General features: G+C 35.2%; 1 protein-coding gene across 4 annotated transcripts in view; it reads right to left on the bottom strand.

The window, feature by feature from the left end:
* The window catches only part of WDPCP (WD repeat containing planar cell polarity effector), a 148,756-nt gene that overhangs the window by 79,030 nt on the left and 49,675 nt on the right, over nucleotides 1-20,051 (bottom strand). For all 4 annotated transcript variants that reach the window (XM_084516123.1, XM_084516124.1, XM_084516121.1 and 1 more), the window contains 5 exons: nucleotides 18,948-19,018; nucleotides 18,633-18,692; nucleotides 9,238-9,352; nucleotides 5,628-5,761; nucleotides 953-1,144 (listed from right to left, as the gene is read on the bottom strand). In XM_084516123.1, coding sequence (XP_084372249.1) covers nucleotides 953-1,144; nucleotides 5,628-5,761; nucleotides 9,238-9,352; nucleotides 18,633-18,692; nucleotides 18,948-19,018 — 572 coding nt within the window. The remainder of the gene's footprint in view (nucleotides 1-952; nucleotides 1,145-5,627; nucleotides 5,762-9,237; nucleotides 9,353-18,632; nucleotides 18,693-18,947; nucleotides 19,019-20,051) is intronic.

The following is a 20,051-nucleotide window of genomic DNA, read 5'->3' as shown; positions in this document are numbered from 1 at the left end:
TTCTAAAGTGTTACTTTGGGCTTTTCCCTACAGGGAAATAGCCTATAATAGCTACCACAGAACAGCTATTCCACAGCTGATCCTCAAGTTTGTGCTCTTCTCCCACAGTCAGTGCCTTTTTACTCCATACTAGAATTGGCTTAAACTAAACTGAAAATAAAACTCTAAATATAGGAGCATCTAAATAAGAAGTTAGTCCAAATCAGCTTATTCAGTTTAAATTCAAGCTCTAGTTCTTTTCAAAATATGCCCAGATAGCTTCATTTAAAAGTTTTTACTTAACATAAAAAACTAGATTCAAATAGCGGATTCTTAAACATGTAAAATAAAAATGAAATAGATGAAATGGAAACACCTGCCCAAAAATGTAAGCTAAGCAAGTGTCAGGAGGAGGGTCAGCCTGTAGCCCTATTCTAACCAATAACTTACATTTCCACCTGTAGTTGGGGAATTTTGAGTTTTTCTCCAAGAAAACATTCCCTAATTTGATTAATACCCACAACAATTTAAGCAGCATCTGGGTGTAGCTTGAAGTTTGTAATAAAGCATTTGAAGTAGATTAAGAAATACCTATCAGTTAACATTGCAGATAATGTAAAATAATTGCACTGGAGAACAACATGCAACAGATACAGCTTATAAATCAGGTTAAAGAGTGTTTAGTGGTAGCAGCTCCAAAGCTATTCTGTTTTAAAGACCTAATTTCCGTGCTTCATTTCTCAGATTGCCAATTTTGATGTGAAAATATTAAACATAGTAAATAATGTGTTTTTTCAATTAAATAACGAACTTCTGTTTTAAGATCAGGATGGCTGATCTTAATTTTTCCTCTCTTCCTCTGTCAACATTTTAAACTGTTTCTTTTTGTCTACCAGCAAATGCATTTAATTTGAATAGCTATTTCTTTAGCAATTTCTGCAAAATCATGTAACAAGAGAGTTGAGAACTTTACCTCCAGTTTGCCATGTGCACAGCCTAATAGCAATAGGTTGGCTCTGTCCCTCTCAGAGGAAATAGGAGACCAAGGCCATGCTCCATCACTAGCTGCTGACCACCAGCAAATGACCATGTCTTGCAAACAGTTTATTGCCAGGTGACGTTTCATCCTTCTACCTTCTGGTCCAGGTATATCAATGTAAGAAATCTGATGGAAGAAAAAAAAAAAAAAAAAAGCAGGAAATATTTACGGTGATAAAATAGCACAGTAGGAGCAATTGGGAGTGTTTACTTTGGATGTGTGAAAGAGAACCTATATATACACAGAGGACTGTGTACATATATCTCCATATAGGCTGTCTGTAAATGTGAAAAATATCTCCTCAAACAGAAAGAGACATGCTCACACTTTTATCTATGGGGAGGGGATTGGGAAGGAAAGGAATGTGAGTTAAGAAGGAATTTACTGCAATGACTCCAATCAATACCAAAATGTACAGTCATGGTTGCTTGACAGCATCGACCTACACACAGGATTTAAGCTTAGCCATATTAAATGACAAGTTCTGTGAAGCTGACCAGGGAACGAAGGCTAGTGTTTAAGACATAATCGAATATTAAATATATTCTACAGCGTTCGAGCAAACATATATCTTTCTTTTTCCTCCCTAAATTAAGGAATCCAGATACAAATATCTGCTTTGCAAGAGAATATATACTTTTCTGCATAATGTGGATGAGCTACAGCATCATGCGTAAAGTTTATGCAGCTCTTGAGAATTGTGCCTCTTTCTCAGGAAGGATTTGTGGAATTTATTATTCAAACTCCGTTATTTTGGAGCATGGTTATTTGAAAACATGAGCAGTGCACCATCTGGGTGACACATGCCAAGGAAATATAGATTGCACCGCATTTCTGCTTAAGGAATTAATGGAAGGTTGATAGCTAGGGGAAAAAAAAACTATCTTGCCATTGCTGGTCAGCAATAATCGAACCACTTTCTGGGGATTAAGCGCATGGCTAAGCCTACTGGACCAGACACTAGCAAAGGGCAGGGGGTCTTCTTATCAGAGAAATGCTTCTGGAGCCAGTCTCACTACATGACAGATTGCTTTCATATTCCTGTCTGCAAGGCAACAAAGGATGGCAGTAATGCGATAATGCCAGAGTGCAATGGGTGTTAAGAACCCGTTGCATTTATGTATTGTATTTAGTAAATAATCAGGCTCATCCAAATTGTGATCTCACCACTCAACCAAGGCCATTAAAATCAAGGTTAATGCTTTAATAATCCTTTGCTGTTTTTTATATGGTCAAAAAGAACCCTTTTCTATTTGCATGGTCATAATATTATTGACCTCTTCATCCCCTGAATACACATCAAAAGGAACTGAAATCAAAGTAATTACCAATGTTGTTCTCTCATGGTAAACATTTAACTCCTTGTACTGTCTCCTTCAGTAAATTGAAATGGATTAAAAAACACAGATGTGAAAAACTTGCAAAAGACCAATATTTTCAGAATATCCTGTTTTACTTGTCAAAATTCTATTTAATAGTATAAAGCACACATAAAAGTGAACAAGTAACTTCTATTTGAATTAAAACTACGTACAAATAGTGAATTTGGTAGTGACATGTTCTTAGGGTGGAACACCACAAATACTTTCACAGATATTAATTAGTGCTGTACTGCAGTGTTAATGGTGTTAAAATTGTTGGTAACAATTTCACGTCTAGTAACAGGCAATAGTCTTTGCGTATAACTTTACCTCTTGCATTAAACATTACACTTTCAAACATGGACTAATGCCACTGAGAAAAGGCAAATGATAACAGTTGTGTTTTTATTTTGCTGTACTTCAAGTCTATAGTGGTTCATACAATAATTCTTTCTTACTTTTTTCAAAGTGTAAATAAGATTTAAGGCGGTACCACTTAGAAAAGAAGAGGAGAAAGAAATTCTTCTATTCAGGTATGTAATGTGTAAAAAATTAACTTTTGGATAAATATCAAACTGTGATGGGAGAAGCATGGTTGACTTGGTCTCATTATTAATGGCACTCTGGCAGTCCAGTACTGCCTAGACGTCCCTGCCAATTTTTGTCCACCATTCGGCTGGACACCGGACAATGTGAACATACATCTGTCCACGTATCAAAGAAATTACAATCTAACTAAGACAGAAGTTTAATTATATCGTTACATATGATTGTAAGCAATTTTTAGAAAACATTTTTAGAATCAGAGATTAAAACTCAAATACTACATACATTTTTCAAGGCTACCCTGAATGTCAGAGGCAGAGATGAAGGCTACACTCAAATTTCCTGAATCTTTGTTCTCTATTTCAATCCCATGGTAGTTCTGTGCCATTGCAAGCCACCTTTTAATTCAATTTCTCTTGGAAAAAAAAATATCAAAACTAAGAAACTGTTTTTGTTTTAAGTGTATATTGTTTGCACATTTGCAATTAAGGAATATCTTTTGTTTCTCTTGTTACTACTGGTAGCAACACTACTGTTGACTTTGTCTGTGATCTTTTAGCTTTTGTAAGCTTGACCAAGAACAGCCATGAAGAACTCTAATTCAGTGCAGAGAGCTGACATAATATTATTGCAGTTGTGAATAACAGTTTCTGCTGGCTCACACTAGTGCTATTCTGAAGATAATAAAAATTATATTTAGCTGCCTAACTAGCAAGCTCCACACAAAAGAATATTCAATTAAAAAATGCAAATGCTTTTTTTTTTTTTGGCTGGCAAAGAAATAATCCACAGCGATTCCCACTGATTTCAAGAGAAAGCAAAGTTAACATTGGAGGTGTTTCTAGAAGCTCAGCTGTGTCAGCAAAGAACAGAACGTAACAACCCTATTAAGGAGTCCAGCAGATATTTCTGGTTTCCTAGGGCAGAGACAGTTTTCTATGGATTAGGCTTTCCTTTTTCCCAAGAAAAACTGCCATAACCATTAGATCCAAAATGTGCACAGCGATACCTACAATGAAAATATATTTTCTAAACCTAAATGAAGCAAGGAGCTATGACCCTTACAATGTAATGAAGGCAATCTTCAGCTCACCACAATTTCTTAGAGTTTAGTGCTATTAAAAAAACAACAACAGCAACAAAAACCACCACCACCCACCAACCTTGCTTCTAAAGCACAACACCATAGGCCAGGCACAAGTGCACATCATTTTAAAGTAAACTACGTATCAGCTCAGTTCCTGGTGAACAGTGAACTGTCTCAAATCCACGTTATAGAGGTTGGATCAATCTCGCAAACACAAGTCATTGCTGAAAAGAGGCCCTGAACTGAAACAGCCTGGAAAATGTATTAGATATTCATCCTAGCAGAAAGTATTTCTACCAAGCAAGTTAAAATGTACTATGGCAAAACTTAAATTAAACACATCCTTAAAAAGCTTGCCTAGAAGTTGCACATTCCCTTATGTGACGAAGCAAATTACTAAGGGGTTGTCAAGGGAAAAATATTTGCTAGCACAGGATTGTTTTCCTTAACTTTTATTCAATTTGAAATAAATACAAACCATTTTGTAAATAAATAAATACAAACTCTTTTGCTCACTACATCTTTCTACCTTCCTTAGGCAAAGGCTTGCCTCCGCTTCTTTCTTGAAGTGATTGGGCTCAGCCCTTTACCTCCTCTACCTGTTTAAAGTTAATTGCCTTTGGCTGATTATTTTGTTATACTGTTGTAGTGCCAAGCACTTCCACCTAAGGTCAGAGTTACACCGTCCTGAAGCCAAAGAGCTTGTGGTGCAAATAGGTTATGCCTACATAGACCAACCCACTCAAGATGCAGCATAATTTAGCTTGAGATGAACTCGTTTCTACTGACAACCAAGCCAGTCAGTTTAAAACTAGCTCAACAATCTGTAAACTATCTTTTTGCTACTGCTGTGACTGTGCTATAGACATACCCCTACCTAAAATGCTGCAAAAAGGGAGTATTTTAATCAATGTAAGTGGGGAATTGAGATACAGAGGCACCAAATCACTTGCCTAAGATCACACACATAGTTCTGCAGTGGTGAGAAACTCAGCTTCTGTATCTTGAGTCCTAGCTCTGTGGCTTAATTGTAAAACCAACTCTCCCAACAATACGATTACTGTAACTAGAGGGAAAATTAAGATTTCTGCAAGGAGTTACCAGAGTCTTAGAACTCAGACAGATGACTGAATTATCATAGCTTCACAAGTTTGTGTATATCGGTTGAGCCATAGTAATTGACCATGTGTGTGCTTTTAGCCCACAGCAAACAAGAGGCAAAACACATTACCTTAAATCTTTTACACTGAGGTTTACCATTACAGATTTTACTTCATGCTTGTTAGATGCTGAGAATGCGCAAAGGGTCAGTTACTGCTGCTCAACTGACACGAGGTAATCTGTTAAGCAGGGGTAACTTAACTGTGTGTCTGAGCCCTTAACCTAAATACAGTAGAAAATTGGATCCCTCTTGGCACAGTATTTTTAACTCATTAGCTCAGAATGCCATGTCATTTTTCTTAACTTTTCAATAACTGTCATTTTTAGAATTTGAGCTGTTCTGATCAGTTATACAAAGGTTTTTAAATTTGTACTTCTATAAAGAATCCATGAATGCCAGTGATTTGTAATATAAAGATACCGTAGCCTTTACAGTCACCATTGACAGCTATACCTTAAAATCCAAACAAGAGAGTTTTTCCAGCCTTCTGTTTACATCAGGAGAACCCATCTTCTTCGTAAACTGAATGAAGCAGAGTTGGTTATGGTCCTCAAATGACAAGATGATGAAATTGTCTGCAAGAACAGCTGGAAAAAAAATAGTCACGACTGTAATACCTGTTTCTAGTAAGAAAACAAATTTCTGAACTCTCCACTGAGACGCTGCAAAAAGCAATTTTTTCAAGACAGTGTCTTAAATATTACACTGAAGCCTCTGTAATCTCCTAAAAGACATCAATGTGTCATTCTGCCTGGGCCTTCTTGGAAATGAGAAATAAAGCTTAGGGAGTACTCAGATTACATAAACCTGAATAAATTATCTCATATCAAGTTACCACTACATTCAAATATGTGCCTGTTCCACATCCATTTTCATCTTGGTTCAAGCCTTCAGAGTTTTTCTTACAGTAGCATCCGTCGTATTTTGGAAGAGCACCTCATACAGCATTGCTGGTATTGAGCATGATAAATGAAAATTAGTACATGGGGTGTATCTGGAATTCTGACATTGTAAGACTCTGGGTGGCTGCTACATACAGAATTATGCTTTAGAGGGGTTATGAACTTGTTGAAAGCTTAACTTGTGGGTACTTAAGCAATACAGAAAACCAAGATGGAACAGACTCCCTTGAAGTCTGGGAAAGTGCAGTTGAATGGTTCAATATAAAACTGATTAACAGACCAAAATAGTTCAATATAAAACTGATTAACTAATTTGACAATGAAAATTAATTAGACAGTGCTATCTAGGATTTTTCCCAAGTGTTATCTTATCCAGTTATTGAAACAGTGCTTACATTTAAAGAGATGTCTGAGAACAAAATGAGGCATCAGGGTAACCAGTACCAGATCACTGAAGAATTGTTAATGAGAATCAGGTTTAAAGTAAAGCTAGCAAGCTGTTTTCAGAAAGTAAACTCAGAAACCTCTGCTAACAGAAACATGACAAGAAAATTGGAACTGGATTTAAAAAAATAAAATTAAATAATAATAATCCTGCAGAACAACCCCTTAAAAACAACAAAAATTGCATTTGTGACTAATGTCCTAGATTCTTAAACGTATTTTTAATATCCTTAAGTAGTTTCTGTCGACAGTTGAGTCTTGCATATAAGCAGTGAAAACTGGCTACTCAGCTTTGCTTTGATTTAGTCTGTTTTACAACTAGTTGCATTTTCCAATAGTCATGTACTGGCACAGCTCTGAAGTATCTGGTATGCAAATGCTAAAGGGTAAAATTTAAAGCCAAATAATTGCCTTTGAAATGTAACATTAACACTAGCTTTTGGAGAAAAAAAAATAATAATAAATGGTGATAAAGTATCTGACGTGGTAAGTTAGAAGCTAAGACAGACTCTAAACATAAATGGAATATATGCCCATCTGAAGAACAAACCTAGAAACTCTGATGCCAACTAAATCTACCTGAATGTAACTATGGGCAGTTATACCACTATTCAGAGAGGCGCCCTGAAGAGAACCCATATGCTGCAGGGTCAGATTACCCTAAAGAGATGGGCAGTGAAAATTATATCCTACATACTCCTGCCACAAGGCCTCAGTGCCACAAATTAATTTTCAAAATGAGAAACACCGTTGTCTTTTAAGAAGGCAATTTTTTCATCATTTCCAATTAAACTTTTTTTTTTTTTTACCTATATAGTAATAAAAATTAACAGTGTTTTATGAGAGGCATGTGGATTACAAATGCAATCTTCATTTTGTATTTTGTGCATGCAATCTGACCTTTATTATTCCAAATGTTAAGAGGGCATGCTACTCTGAGTTATAATTAGAATTACAGCGTTACAGACGTAATTGTGGCAGATTGTAACCTTTAACCACACTTACATATTTGTTTTTTTTTTTTTTTAAAAAAAACAACAAACTATTATTGTTATACAGCCTTCTTGTATTAAATATCAAGTTCTTTTTGGCCAACATTAACATCACAACCCAGATTCCAACCTAGATTTGGAAGGACATGCAATTTTGTTGGATTACAGTTAATTTATTCTAGGACAGTACTATGTCTTGGTTCTCAGTATGCTTACTTCAATATATTTATTTATTTATTTTTACCACTACTGTGTGGGTAGCAAAACTATCTTCTTTCGCTGTCCATAAAAATATGTATTACAGTGGCAAGTATTTGGTGGCTTTGCTTTTACTGAACAGAAGATGCACTGTTCCACCTTCAGACATGCACATTAACAAATAGAGGGAAAAGAAATTATTGAATAAGTGAATACTAGGATAAATGATTACATAACCTCATTTATAGCACTGTGAATATATAACTGTAGGAAAACATATTTGTTGCTCTTCTATTGCTTTAGTTTTAAATTTTATTAGATAAAAATATTTTTTAAGTTGTATTTATGTAACATACTAAGGCAATATAATGCAATGTATGTATAATTTATTTTTTATGAAAAAAATAAAAGACAGTATATGCTAAATAAATTCTACAAACAATTTCATTTTGGGTATAACCTTAGCTTCCATGCTTTCCTACTTTTTGTCACCTCTAGTTACAAAAACCTCTCTCTGGAAACAAAGGGAAAAAATCTGAGTTGGATTTTGTAGTCTTAGTAGTAACTTAGGTGAAGAGGGAAAAAAAGGAGTCAAGATGCTAAATGTGTTCACTCTCTAATTAGTTGATAAAACAAATGAAGTTAGTTAAATTTTTTGATACTGAAGATTCTACTGACATAGTTTTATTAATTTTATTTTGCAGGACTAAACTTAAGTTGATAAGAAAAGATGAGAGGGACACAGATTGCAGCTTTCTGAAATAATCAGGCCAATATTCAATAGATGCATGGGTATGCACAAATATAAATCATTAAAGATCAAAGCTAAACCTAGCATATAATCATATTTAAAGGATGTAATTTGGGTCTACTTTTTAAGAATTTGGAAGACAGTGCCCATGTAGTTTGGTTCATGTTGAATTTCCTTATTCTTGATCATGCAGATGCTAAGATGCTGACAGCTGGTTAGGCTCAGTGGAGCTAAGTAGGGACACACTGAGGAAGTTATTGCCATTCTATAAAACTACTGAAGACAGGTACATTTCCTTAAGTTTTCCCCTACATTAAAAAAAAGATCTTTGTAGTTAGTCATTAGTTAATCATGCTTGTGAGATGCTGGAAATCTAGAAACTAAATCAGAGCACCTCCACATACCCAGTGGTCTAATAAGAAAATATTTTAATAATAACTATCCCATGTAACTAATCAGTTGGCTAATGTTTGTTTCTGTCCCATTTTCCCAATTATGAAATAAACACAAGTTCAAATGGCATGTTCCCAGTGACTGAAACACATAAGAAACTGAATTTTAGAAACCCATTCAATATTTGACAAGCCTGAAAACTTTGATGTTAAATATTATTCTTAAAGTGTTCTTAGTCCTAAGGGTTGTAACTATGGCATTACATGCAATTACTTGTTGTGTTTGCAAGTCCCCAGTGGCAATAATTAGTCTACCTGTTGACATACTGTTTCTCTACTCCATTGTTAATGTAAGGCAATTGATTTGCACGTGGGTGTAATTACCATCACTGATGGTGTCGGAGATGAGCTTCCCCACCAGGGTCCTGTCAATCACCACTTTCTCCAGCTGTGGCCCAGAAAGGCTTAGGGACACCAATATTCCTGAATGAAAGAGGAGCTAAATCCAAAAAGCGAGAAAACAAGACATCAGGAATCATTAATAATATGAAACGTTCCAAGGTACATATTAGCGGCTGTCTGTTACTTACTAATTTAATTTTCAAAATTATGAAAAAGACTTTTATCTTAGATGTGAAGATGTCTTATAAGGACTTAGAAAGCTTTTTCAATGAAAAAGAGAGGTGTAATATGACACAAAATTATGCGGCTACGAGAATTACAAATGATGAACAAGTGAAGATGATGCATGCTAAGTCCCCAAATGTTGATTAAAATGTACTGAATTTGTTTTAAAATAAATAAATAAATAAAATTCTGTCCTTAATGACTAAAGGAATAATGCTGATCACCCTTAACTGTCAAAAAATAATTTATGTTACATTTGTTGCTATTACTTCTTTTTTCATCATTAAAAAACTCAGCCAAGGCAGCCTTCTGTTATTTAAATGCTTCTGTATGTGGATGCTGAGTCGAGATTTCTGATATATCTAGTAATGTTTGGTACACTGCAGGTTTGGGCTATTGAACGTGAGACACTTTAAAAGGACCTGAATTTGGAAGTTATCTACAGACCTCCAGAGCGTCATTTTTTTCTGGTGTGTTTATACCGTGCCTGTCATCACTTGATTTCTCTTTAAAAATATATAATTGGATAGCCTGGATAAAAAAGCATATAAAATTGTGCTTCACATAATTTTCTATTATTTTCAGAGATTAAAGAGAGCACCTTTCTGCTAGCCCGGTTAGTTCTGATCATTCGTATATTGTTTAACTTAAATAATGGTGCCTTACCACAATGATAACTCTGAACTCCTAACAAATTCAGATACTCCTTGACATACGATTATAGATGTCCCTCTTTGAAAGAAGAAATATAAACTATTGGACAGAATAGTCAGACGCTTATTTCAGAGTTAGCCAAATATTTTTACCAAATTAATCTCAATTAAATGATACACACAATCTCAAAGACTAAGTTACAATACTTATCAGCTATTCCTGATGCCATATTTTGCATAAGAGAGATACCACTTGGTGGGAAGAATCATGAAAACCATTGCTTTTTGCATAATTAAGTCATTAAACTTAGTAACTTTCTGAATGCAACTACTACAACAAAACAATTCAGAAAACAAGCCAAAAAAACAACAGTTCCAGTTCCCCACTCCATTTTGAGTTGACCTCACTTTGCCAAGTTACTCCAGTAGCAGGAGTATATGAAAACCTTCACTAAAAAAAAAAGCTATTATATTAAAAAGATAAACAAACAAACAAAAACCCTGACCATGTAATTATTTAAATCATTTCCAAGGTTGGATTCTACAAAAACCTGGATGTAAAAACAATGAAAAATTCACTTGTGTGACTTTGATCTTCATCAGCAGAACTGAAAACACTTGCGTATTTTAATTCGTCTTCCAGTTCCACCTCTGATCCTGCAAGCTGCTTGACCAGATGACCTCAGCATGGAAGTTAAAGATGTTTCAGACCAGAACAAATTCCTTCTACACGGTAGGAATCCTGAAGGACTCAGGTTTCTGGCAGCTAGGTTAGGTTCCCTCTACTTGGTAAATAATAAAAACAACAATAATAAAAATCATTATCACTTGACCAGAGGTTATGCTAGCCTTATACTTGAACAGTCTTTTTTGCCCAAGAAATGTTCTGTGGGAGGACCACAGAAGAAACACAGCAGGGACTCGCCAGAGGCCAGAAATCCAGGCCTCCATTTCTCACCTAAAAACAGATTTTAAACAAAATCTCTGTCCTATTAAAAACCTTGCTACCAGATAAACAGTTACTCTTGCAGTAGAATTCAGCATAAAAATCCCTGTCTACTTTATGCTACAGCTGGGAAACAAACATGGTTGCAATACACTTTTTAGTACAGCACACCAGTATATAAACACCGGGAAAGCTTCCCTGCAGGGAGATCTACTAGAATGTAAAATAAATCTCCAAAGAAAGTGGCAGGAACCCAGTTTTGGTAGACTTTTAAAATGAATAGGACAAGCACAAGAAAACGTAATTTTGCGAGCAATCCTGAGCTGGAAGTAAGATTCATTAGGTAAGACCCCACACCTCATATCTCTTTTTCATACACATCACAGCCATAATATAATTTCTCTGATTCTCCGTTATCTTCATGGATACATTATTCACTTTCTCTTTGTTTTACATGCTTCCTTTTCAAAGTCAAGAGGACAAAACCATTGTATGACAGTGCTAAAGTAACGCAAGTGCTGGGAACCAAAATATAATGATCTAATTGAGATGCTTCTTGTTCAATGCTCTGCTCCCAATAATTTACCTAAGAAAATTGTCAGTTATGTATATTTTGCTGTATTATTACAGTTCTGCCCTCTCTGTACCAAAGAACAGGACAAATATGTCTATTTAAATTACCTTCTTGACCTTACTACTATTTTTAACCAATATTTTTCCAGTCTATATTCCTGTCAACTCACAGTAGTTTGCAAATAAATTCTACTGATATCTGAAATAGAAACCAAACCCAGCTGTGACATGAAATCAATTAGTTAGGAACAACTGATCTTTTCGCATCCCAATAAAATCTAATTACGCATTAGTTTGAAAAATATATAAATTCAGTGTTTCAGTATTCCCTGTCTTGACAGATGTCCTTTAAGGTTTTGTCCTAGTAAAAATGTTAGACACAGCTACACTCATGCAGCTCTTATTACAATCTTTCAAAACTTCAATTTATCCTCATGTTGAAGTTAGATTAGATAAAATCACAATTTATTTCCAACTTGATAATGTAAGTCCAGCAAGGTTTGACTACGGTTAGCTATAATTGTCCAAAGAGCCTAGTTGAAAAAGTGAGGGTCGAAACACAGAAGTTGACGAGCTACTGAGCTACATATTCATCAAGGAAAATTACATAAATACTCTAGGAAAAGGAGTTCTAAATTTCTCAATGAATATCAGCCAGCCAGAGAAGGAAAACACCACTCTAAATCTTTCAGTGTTAGGCACCAACAAGAGAGCTGGTGCAGTCACTAAAATAAAGCTTCCACCTTGCCTCTTCCACACCACCTTTCTTTGGGAGCTATGCCCTTCTTGCAGGAAGCATCACTATAATGGTAGGGCTGGTCTCATGCTTCTTTTCCTTGCAGAGAGTGAGAAAAGTATACTGGAGTTAACCTGGGAAAATAACCTAAGTGAATCTGAAGTCTGTCTGTAGCCTCTTGGATTACCTGACAGAGTAGGAATATACACTGCCCCTCTCCAGGTAAAGCCTGGAAAAAAGAAGTGTTGTGATTTGTAGATAGCCAATATATTAGTGAATGACTGCGTTATGGAATGAGGCCATACGCTTAGAATTCTGCTGACGTTTAATATGTCCATCCTATATGCTGCATAAAGACACACTTGCAAACCCTTGGCTTGATAGCAACAAATAAATACAAGGCTAGGTTTCTTTAAGTCTTAACGTGTTTCAGAGTGTAAGTTTGCTTTCTGCCTATCTGTTCATTTCCTTCTAATGACATAAATCACACCTGTTACATAAACAGAAAATTACTGGATTAATGAATGTCCTTCGTTTTACAAGTATGAAGCCAGTCATTGAACCAATGTTATGTATTTTCAATATTGCAAGACAATCAGCTGGAATTCTGGACTGCGTCTATTCCAAGTGTAGATGGTGGCATGAGAGAAGGTGCTAAATTCAGAATTTATGTATATCTTAAGAAAATGGTTAGGTGCAGCACAACCCTCCAACTTTTCTCAGATGAAACCGTAACAATTGCAACTAGATTTTACAATAAATAAATGGGACATTACCAAGGAACACCAAAGTTTTTGTTACAAGATAAACAGCACTGGGAAATGGAATTAAAAGGAAAAACAAATATTTAGTACAAAAGGCCTGAGATTAAAATGATATTATGCAGATAATAAGTATATATTTTAAAAATACCTCTTAAAGTTTACCATGAGATACAAGCTGATATTTAAACAAAGCACAAACACATTATCTTTAATCAACAATATTTTGTAAAACAAAATATTTATCTGTTCATACTGAAACTCCACTATTTCAAATGCTTACACACTGTGTAGTCTATGCAAAGACTGCTAGATGATAATAAGATTTAGGTGCTGTTGTACATATGCTTGCACAGTTAAGCTCATATTTTAGTGGATGGGAGCAGTCCAATGATAAGCATGAATGAATATAGAGGAAATGTTAAAGACTGCAAACTTGGCTTGAACACAGATACACAGTGATCCAACTCCAAAAAGTGCTGCTCAGGGGAATTGCCCATCATTACAAAGGAATAAAAGCAAATGTCAGAGGCGTTATTTACACAAGGCACAAAGTCATTCCATCTGTGAGATATCAAATTAGGAAATTAAACCCACAGTAATGAAATACATCAACATTTTTCAGACTGAAGTATCATGATGTGAAAAATGGAAATCAGAAAAGACACCTCTACAGCTTGAAGAGTCTCAAGGTGTTCCTAAACAAAAAATGAGACCCTGACTTCATACCTATTGGAAGAATAGTCTTTATGCTATGAGTCGTACGAGTAAAATGTTTGGTATGAGTAAAACCACACACGGGGAAGGAAGGGTCACTGAGTTTCTGTGAGCTGAATATGAAGGTTTTGGTAGAGGGCATCATGTACTTTGTGTGCCAAAATGTACATGCTTCAAATTTACGGACAACAGTAGAACTTAAGCATGTATTTAAGTGGATTCCTTTATCCTCGGAAGCATTAGCCTTTGACTCCTCATTCATGCAGCTTAGCTGCTTATCAGCCCTTCTACCAAAAAGATACCTCCAGAGCAAAGCCAGGATTTGCCTCTATCTGATTAAAATTGGAAGAGAAGGAAAATATGCCTGTAAAAAATACTGCTGCAAACTGTTTTCCCTTACAGATCCCAACTGACAAAGGAATATGCAAAAGGAGAAGAGAATTGCAAAGCATTTCTTGTTCAAGCAGGTTCCCAGGGTTTTTCCCCACCTCTTCATTCCAGATTGCTTTCTTAGCCACCCTACCGTAATTACTCTGTTGCATGCCTTATTACAAATGAAGTTACTGTTGTTACACGTTACTGTTTCACAATAATCAATGCATTTGTACTTCTAGCTCCAAATCCCTCAAACCACACAACCCATTAATGGTTGTGATCAAAAGCAACCAAAAGAATTTAATATGAGGGCAACGTTCCTCTTAGTAACTGGTGATGGATACTGGCTTCTCACGTATTCTAGCTCAAATGTCCTGATTTTGATATCAGATGTGCTCCTCTATGTCACCACATATCTTGCTAAATCAGTTTGCTTATGGGCACGGTAGCTGATATAACAAGCCATGTCAGCACATATTGCTGTGTATCTCAATTCAGGATCCAGTTCTAAGCATGTCAATGATGGTAACATAAAAACTGTTCACATACATATGTAAATTGCAACACAAATCAAGTTAAATCAAAGTAATTAAGCAAAGAATATATAAATCTTTTACACTGGCAGGTAACAGATATGATTCAAAACCAGTGCTTGGCATTTATAAAACAAATTAATTCAGTGTTGGCACGTGCTCAATTCCACACCGTAATGCAAATGTAAAAATAATAATTAAAAAAATAAGTTGGAAATCAAATGTTTCAGATACATCTCATTAATGTTACTAACCTATAGTGTAAAACCAAACCTGAACCAATGGCATCGTTTCATAGGATTGATTTCATGATTTTGTGGCAAAACTTAAAAGCATTCCAAAGAATTAGAGAAGGAGACCAGAGGAAGGGAAGAAGCCAGAGCTTCTTCATAGTAAACTAAAATATTGATAAAGGTAATTCCTTAGATTATTGCTTCCAGACAGAGAAAACCAATTTAATTATAAACAATTCAGTGGCCTCTTATTGTAAAGACTTCTTGTCTTTTCTCCTTCATACTTCTTTCATGGTCTGTGTATTTTCTTTTGATGCCAGCTAACAGAAGATTACAGGATTATTTCAGCAGCTCATCACAAGTCATCAAAGTTGGGGTTCAGAAGTACCATATAGAAATGGTGTGCATTCAGATCCTTCTGGAACTAGGAACATAGCTAAAGAAAAGAGCTCAGTCCTTTAGGGCTCAACTAAGCTCTTTTAAACAGGAGAGCAAATTCCTTGACAAAAATCTCTGTACAGTCTAGGTTATGTTTATATGAATTGGCATATCCTCTGTTTCAGAAGCTCTAAGTAGTACTAGAATTTTTCGGCAATGCATAAGGAAGTAAATATGAAACTTCTAATGCACTGTGTAAAAAAAAAAAAAAAAAAAAAAAAAAAAAAAAAAGGTAATAGGAGAAATTTTGATGCATAAAACGACACATTAAGAAAGGTAGAAAGCATTACAGTGGATCTTGCCAAACTCATCTCACCTACAAGAACCAATTCTGAGAAACACGTGCATACAATGGCCAAGATAACCTGCATGCAAACTAAGTAGATCTGTCAGTGAGGTATATGCATGAAGGCTAATTGGTCATTTGCACACAAACAGTTAACATGACAGCACACGTATTTTTAGCAGATGCACATTTAAATTTATAGCCCCTAATTTTTGCCTGCGGGCTATTTAGAAGCTGAGAGATTTGGAAGAGGCACTGAGGGATTAGGAATAGTGATTTTTAGGTTCCAGAAAGCACACTAACGGCAGTGCTATGCTTGTTTCTCACACAATCTGAGGGAAATCTGTTGCTCTTTTAGATAATAGTTTTGTTATCATTGTATCTCCTGTCAGATATATTTTTTTCCTATTCATTCTGTCTTGCTAACGATACAACTGACATGGAGTTTTCACGTAGCACATTGTTTTTACAAAAGAAAGGGAACTCCTCCTGGTTCAGCTAAATCTGTATGGCAGATTCAGATACATAGAACATTTATTAAAAAGTAACATGGTTGTTGAGTTAAATACATACATTTCAATAACTGAATTTATTTGGCATTACACTGCTATTACAAAATGAAGAGCTAAAAACTGAAGACACTATAATACAACCATATACTCAGATTTAGCCCAAATCGGAGAAAATTGTGACAGTCAGGGTAATTCACCCCATGCTTTCCATTGTGCTTGAAAGTTAATGCACACATGGCCTCTCATTTTCCCACTGACTGCTGCTCAGGTATCTATCCAGAGTAGCATGTGAATGCAGTTGTGCTGTGGCATAAATCACACCATTATGGGCTAAACACCTGCTGAAACAGATAATTAGCTTCCTATTTTAAATTAAAAAGTAGACAACCTCTTTTTCAGAAGTTCAGAACGTTTGTATCAAAAAGGGAGTCCAGATACTCCTGCAAAATACTCAGAGACACAAGCAGCAGAAAATTAAATTGTTTAACATAAAAATTGATACAAGGCAGGTTTTCTAATCTAGACTCTTGCAAACTATTCATTTTTCTGTTTTATTTTCATTTGTTGGACAGCTTATATTTTGAGGAAGACAAAGTGGAATAACAATTATTTTGGCAGAACATTATAAACCCACTGGTAATTTCAGGTATCAGCCATTATTATATAAAAATAATTTGTTTCGTGATTCAGAAACCAAAAGCAGAACTTAAGGAGAGATGACTGTGATTTTTATCTATAACTTTAACTCTGGCTTCCTTCTATATAAGCCACCTAAGAAAAAAACACTAAAAAAAATATTTAATTTATCAAGTTATCCCTTTATATGATTCAATCCAATACATAGTCAGACATAACCAACTATGCTAAGATAAAAACAGCCATCTCTTTTCTTTCCCATCTTGTACAAGAAATGAATTAATTTGTATTATCCCATTTCTGTTTACATAAGCCTGAAACTACTGAGAGGGCACTAAGTGAAACCAAGAAGTGTTTAAAACACAATTGATTGTCAAATAAAAGTGTTATAAAAGCAGGACAATCATATTTTGGCAAGAAGTCCACTGTTTCAAAGCATGAATTGGTAAGGAATGCACGTGTATGCAGATACAGATGGGAGGGGAAGAAAAATGATAGAGGGAGAAGAGACTGGGAAAGCAAATGAAGAGAACAAACTGGGAAGCAAGCAAACACACTCATGGCTAACTGGCTCAGTATTTCTTAACCAAATTCCTTTCCTAATCAGAACAATAACAACAGAAAAAATGAGTCCTCTAAATTAGCGTACAATTAATATTTAAATCAGTTATAGAAGATTAACATTCACGGATTAATACTATGTAATCTGTACATGAATGATATACACTTGTTAGTGATAAGATCTGATAGGCAAATACAATCTGATAGGCTTAGACAATAATATCTTTATTATTGATACAAAAAGACTTTATAGTGTTTGGTGTATCAGGTGGTTAGAAAAAACTTTCTATTCCTGAACACATTTCTGGAATTTCAGCTGCATATTTTTCAAATACTTAATATTCATCCAGCTGACACCCCTTTGGAACTACCTCGATTAGAAGAAAAAAAGTTATGAAACTGAAAAAGCATAGAAGTTAGAACATAATTTCTTTTTAGAAACAGTATTAATAACACTGGCAAGTATTTCCTATGCCAAGCCAGCTTTAAATACAATACACATTCCTCATGAATGATGAAGACTGTAGAAACTTATAAAATACATTACACATTTTTCAGGACAAGCTCTTCATTAAGGCGCTGGAGCACATGCTTCATGCTCAGATCTCCCACCTACCTTACTGTTCTGTGTTAATGATGATATGAAAAGCTGTTTTTTGTATACAATACATGGAACTTACACGGATAGAGAACATAGCTACATGTGTGCTGAATGTCACAATGTCTTTTGTTCCGTGACTCGATTTATGATTTAGCTAGCTTAATCTCCCCCACATACTACATAAGCATAAAGTAAAAAGATTTGTGACAGAGATGTCAATAATTAAGATATAAAAATGTAATATAACATAAATTCCAGACCTGTCTGTATACTGCAACCACTCCCTTAGCCTCCTTTCAGGATGCTTTCAAGATGTTTCCCTCAAAAATAATTATCTCAGAGAATCAGGCCCCTTTTATATAGTTTTTCTTGTGGATAAAAAACAGACTTTTGTCTGATAGTATCTACTACAGATAAGTAATTTAAATAAATACAATCTAAGTAATAAGAGCCCCGTACATTAAAAAACAAACAAACAAACAAACAATGATCTTCAGTATTAGTTAACATTTTAACACACTCGCATCAATCACTGAATGGTTGTTCAGCTCCACTGACTGAACATTGCAAGAGCTTGTCAAAACATTTTACCTGACAGATACGTTTGTTCCTCCATTTGCTCAGCACACATTGACTGTTTTGCATTAAGTCCTGAAGGACAACAGAAAACAGAACAGAGAGTAAAGTTGGCAGTACACATTGTCACTATCAGTTAACATACTTCTGATTTTCAAGTTTATAGATGAAGCATGCCACACAAAGATGCAGCTGTTTTGGAACAACCCACCAGACAAAAGCACATTTATCAACACAGGGAGAGTTGAATCTTTATGAGAATTAAAGTTGTTGAAAGAGGTTTGAAAACTGGATTATTTGTTGCTGTTCTTGAAACTTTCCGAAACGTACCTCTACCTCCTTGAGTGTATCTCGCAGTTTTTCTGGCCGTTTGTTTTTAAGTATCCAAGGATAATCTCGAGCTGGCAAATAAAAGTGGGGAAAAAATGTTAAAAAAAAAATAAAAAAGTATGCAGAAGTGAGTACATATGTGTGTGTATATGTGTGTGTGTGCAAACATACATTAAATATAACAAAAAAAGTTCTTCAACTTGAGCTTCTTTTGCATTGGAAACACAAACCTAAGATTATTAGATGTTACCTTAAAAATAAAACATACCTGTAATTGGAAAGAAATGGCTATGTTTTCTATTGTCAAATCATATCCTTTTGAAAAACTCTGTCGTAGGAACCACTCGCATGAAACATCCACACTGACCATGACTTCACCATGGCAATTGTGCACAAAGCTCTCAGGATGGAATATCCTACCCAGCTGCTAAGCATTTGCTATGAGAAAGCATCTCATATTCAGTATGTTAACTCAGATTCAAGTTATCAAATTCTAAACAGATACTAATCTTTTGAACTAACATTTCATTGCCCAGTTTCAAAAAGCAGGCACTAACGTGTCTGCAAAATATATATGCATGAATATATGCATATATAGAGGTATTAACAGGCAATTGTGAATACCATAACTTATAGAATACACTTGATTTATAGGATTTGCTCTCTGAAACCAGGAGGCAAAGCTTCTTCTGGAGTTGCTTAGTAATTGGCTTGTTTCATTGCTGAGAATGAGGCTCTCTAATAGCTTGTGAAATTTCATCATTTAAAAGTGAGCAGCTTTCTGTTCGTAAGTATACAATAAAAAACTAAGAGAAACTAGAACACATGGTCTTTTAAAATCTAGTCTATTTAAAGGAAACCTGATGAAAAGTTTTGAGCTCTGAGCTGTCAGTTTGTATGCCAACTTCCAGACTGAATGACTTAACAGTTGTGTTTAAACCCCCCTGCAAAAAGGAGCTTACAATAGAAGTGCTATAGAGTGAAAAAAAAATGAAGGATTTCATATATCAACAAAGGAGCACACCAACATACAACTTCTCTTTGTATTTTATTGGACCAAAGCCAGTGTTGGTGGAACTGTTATGATAATATTAATTAGGCATG

Source organism: Aythya ferina, assembly GCF_964211825.1.
Source record: "Aythya ferina genome assembly, chromosome: 3".
Classification (NCBI taxonomy): domain Eukaryota; kingdom Metazoa; phylum Chordata; class Aves; order Anseriformes; family Anatidae; genus Aythya; species Aythya ferina.
Note: the sequence above shows the minus strand (reverse complement) of the source record. Positions and strands in the feature narration are given on the sequence as shown.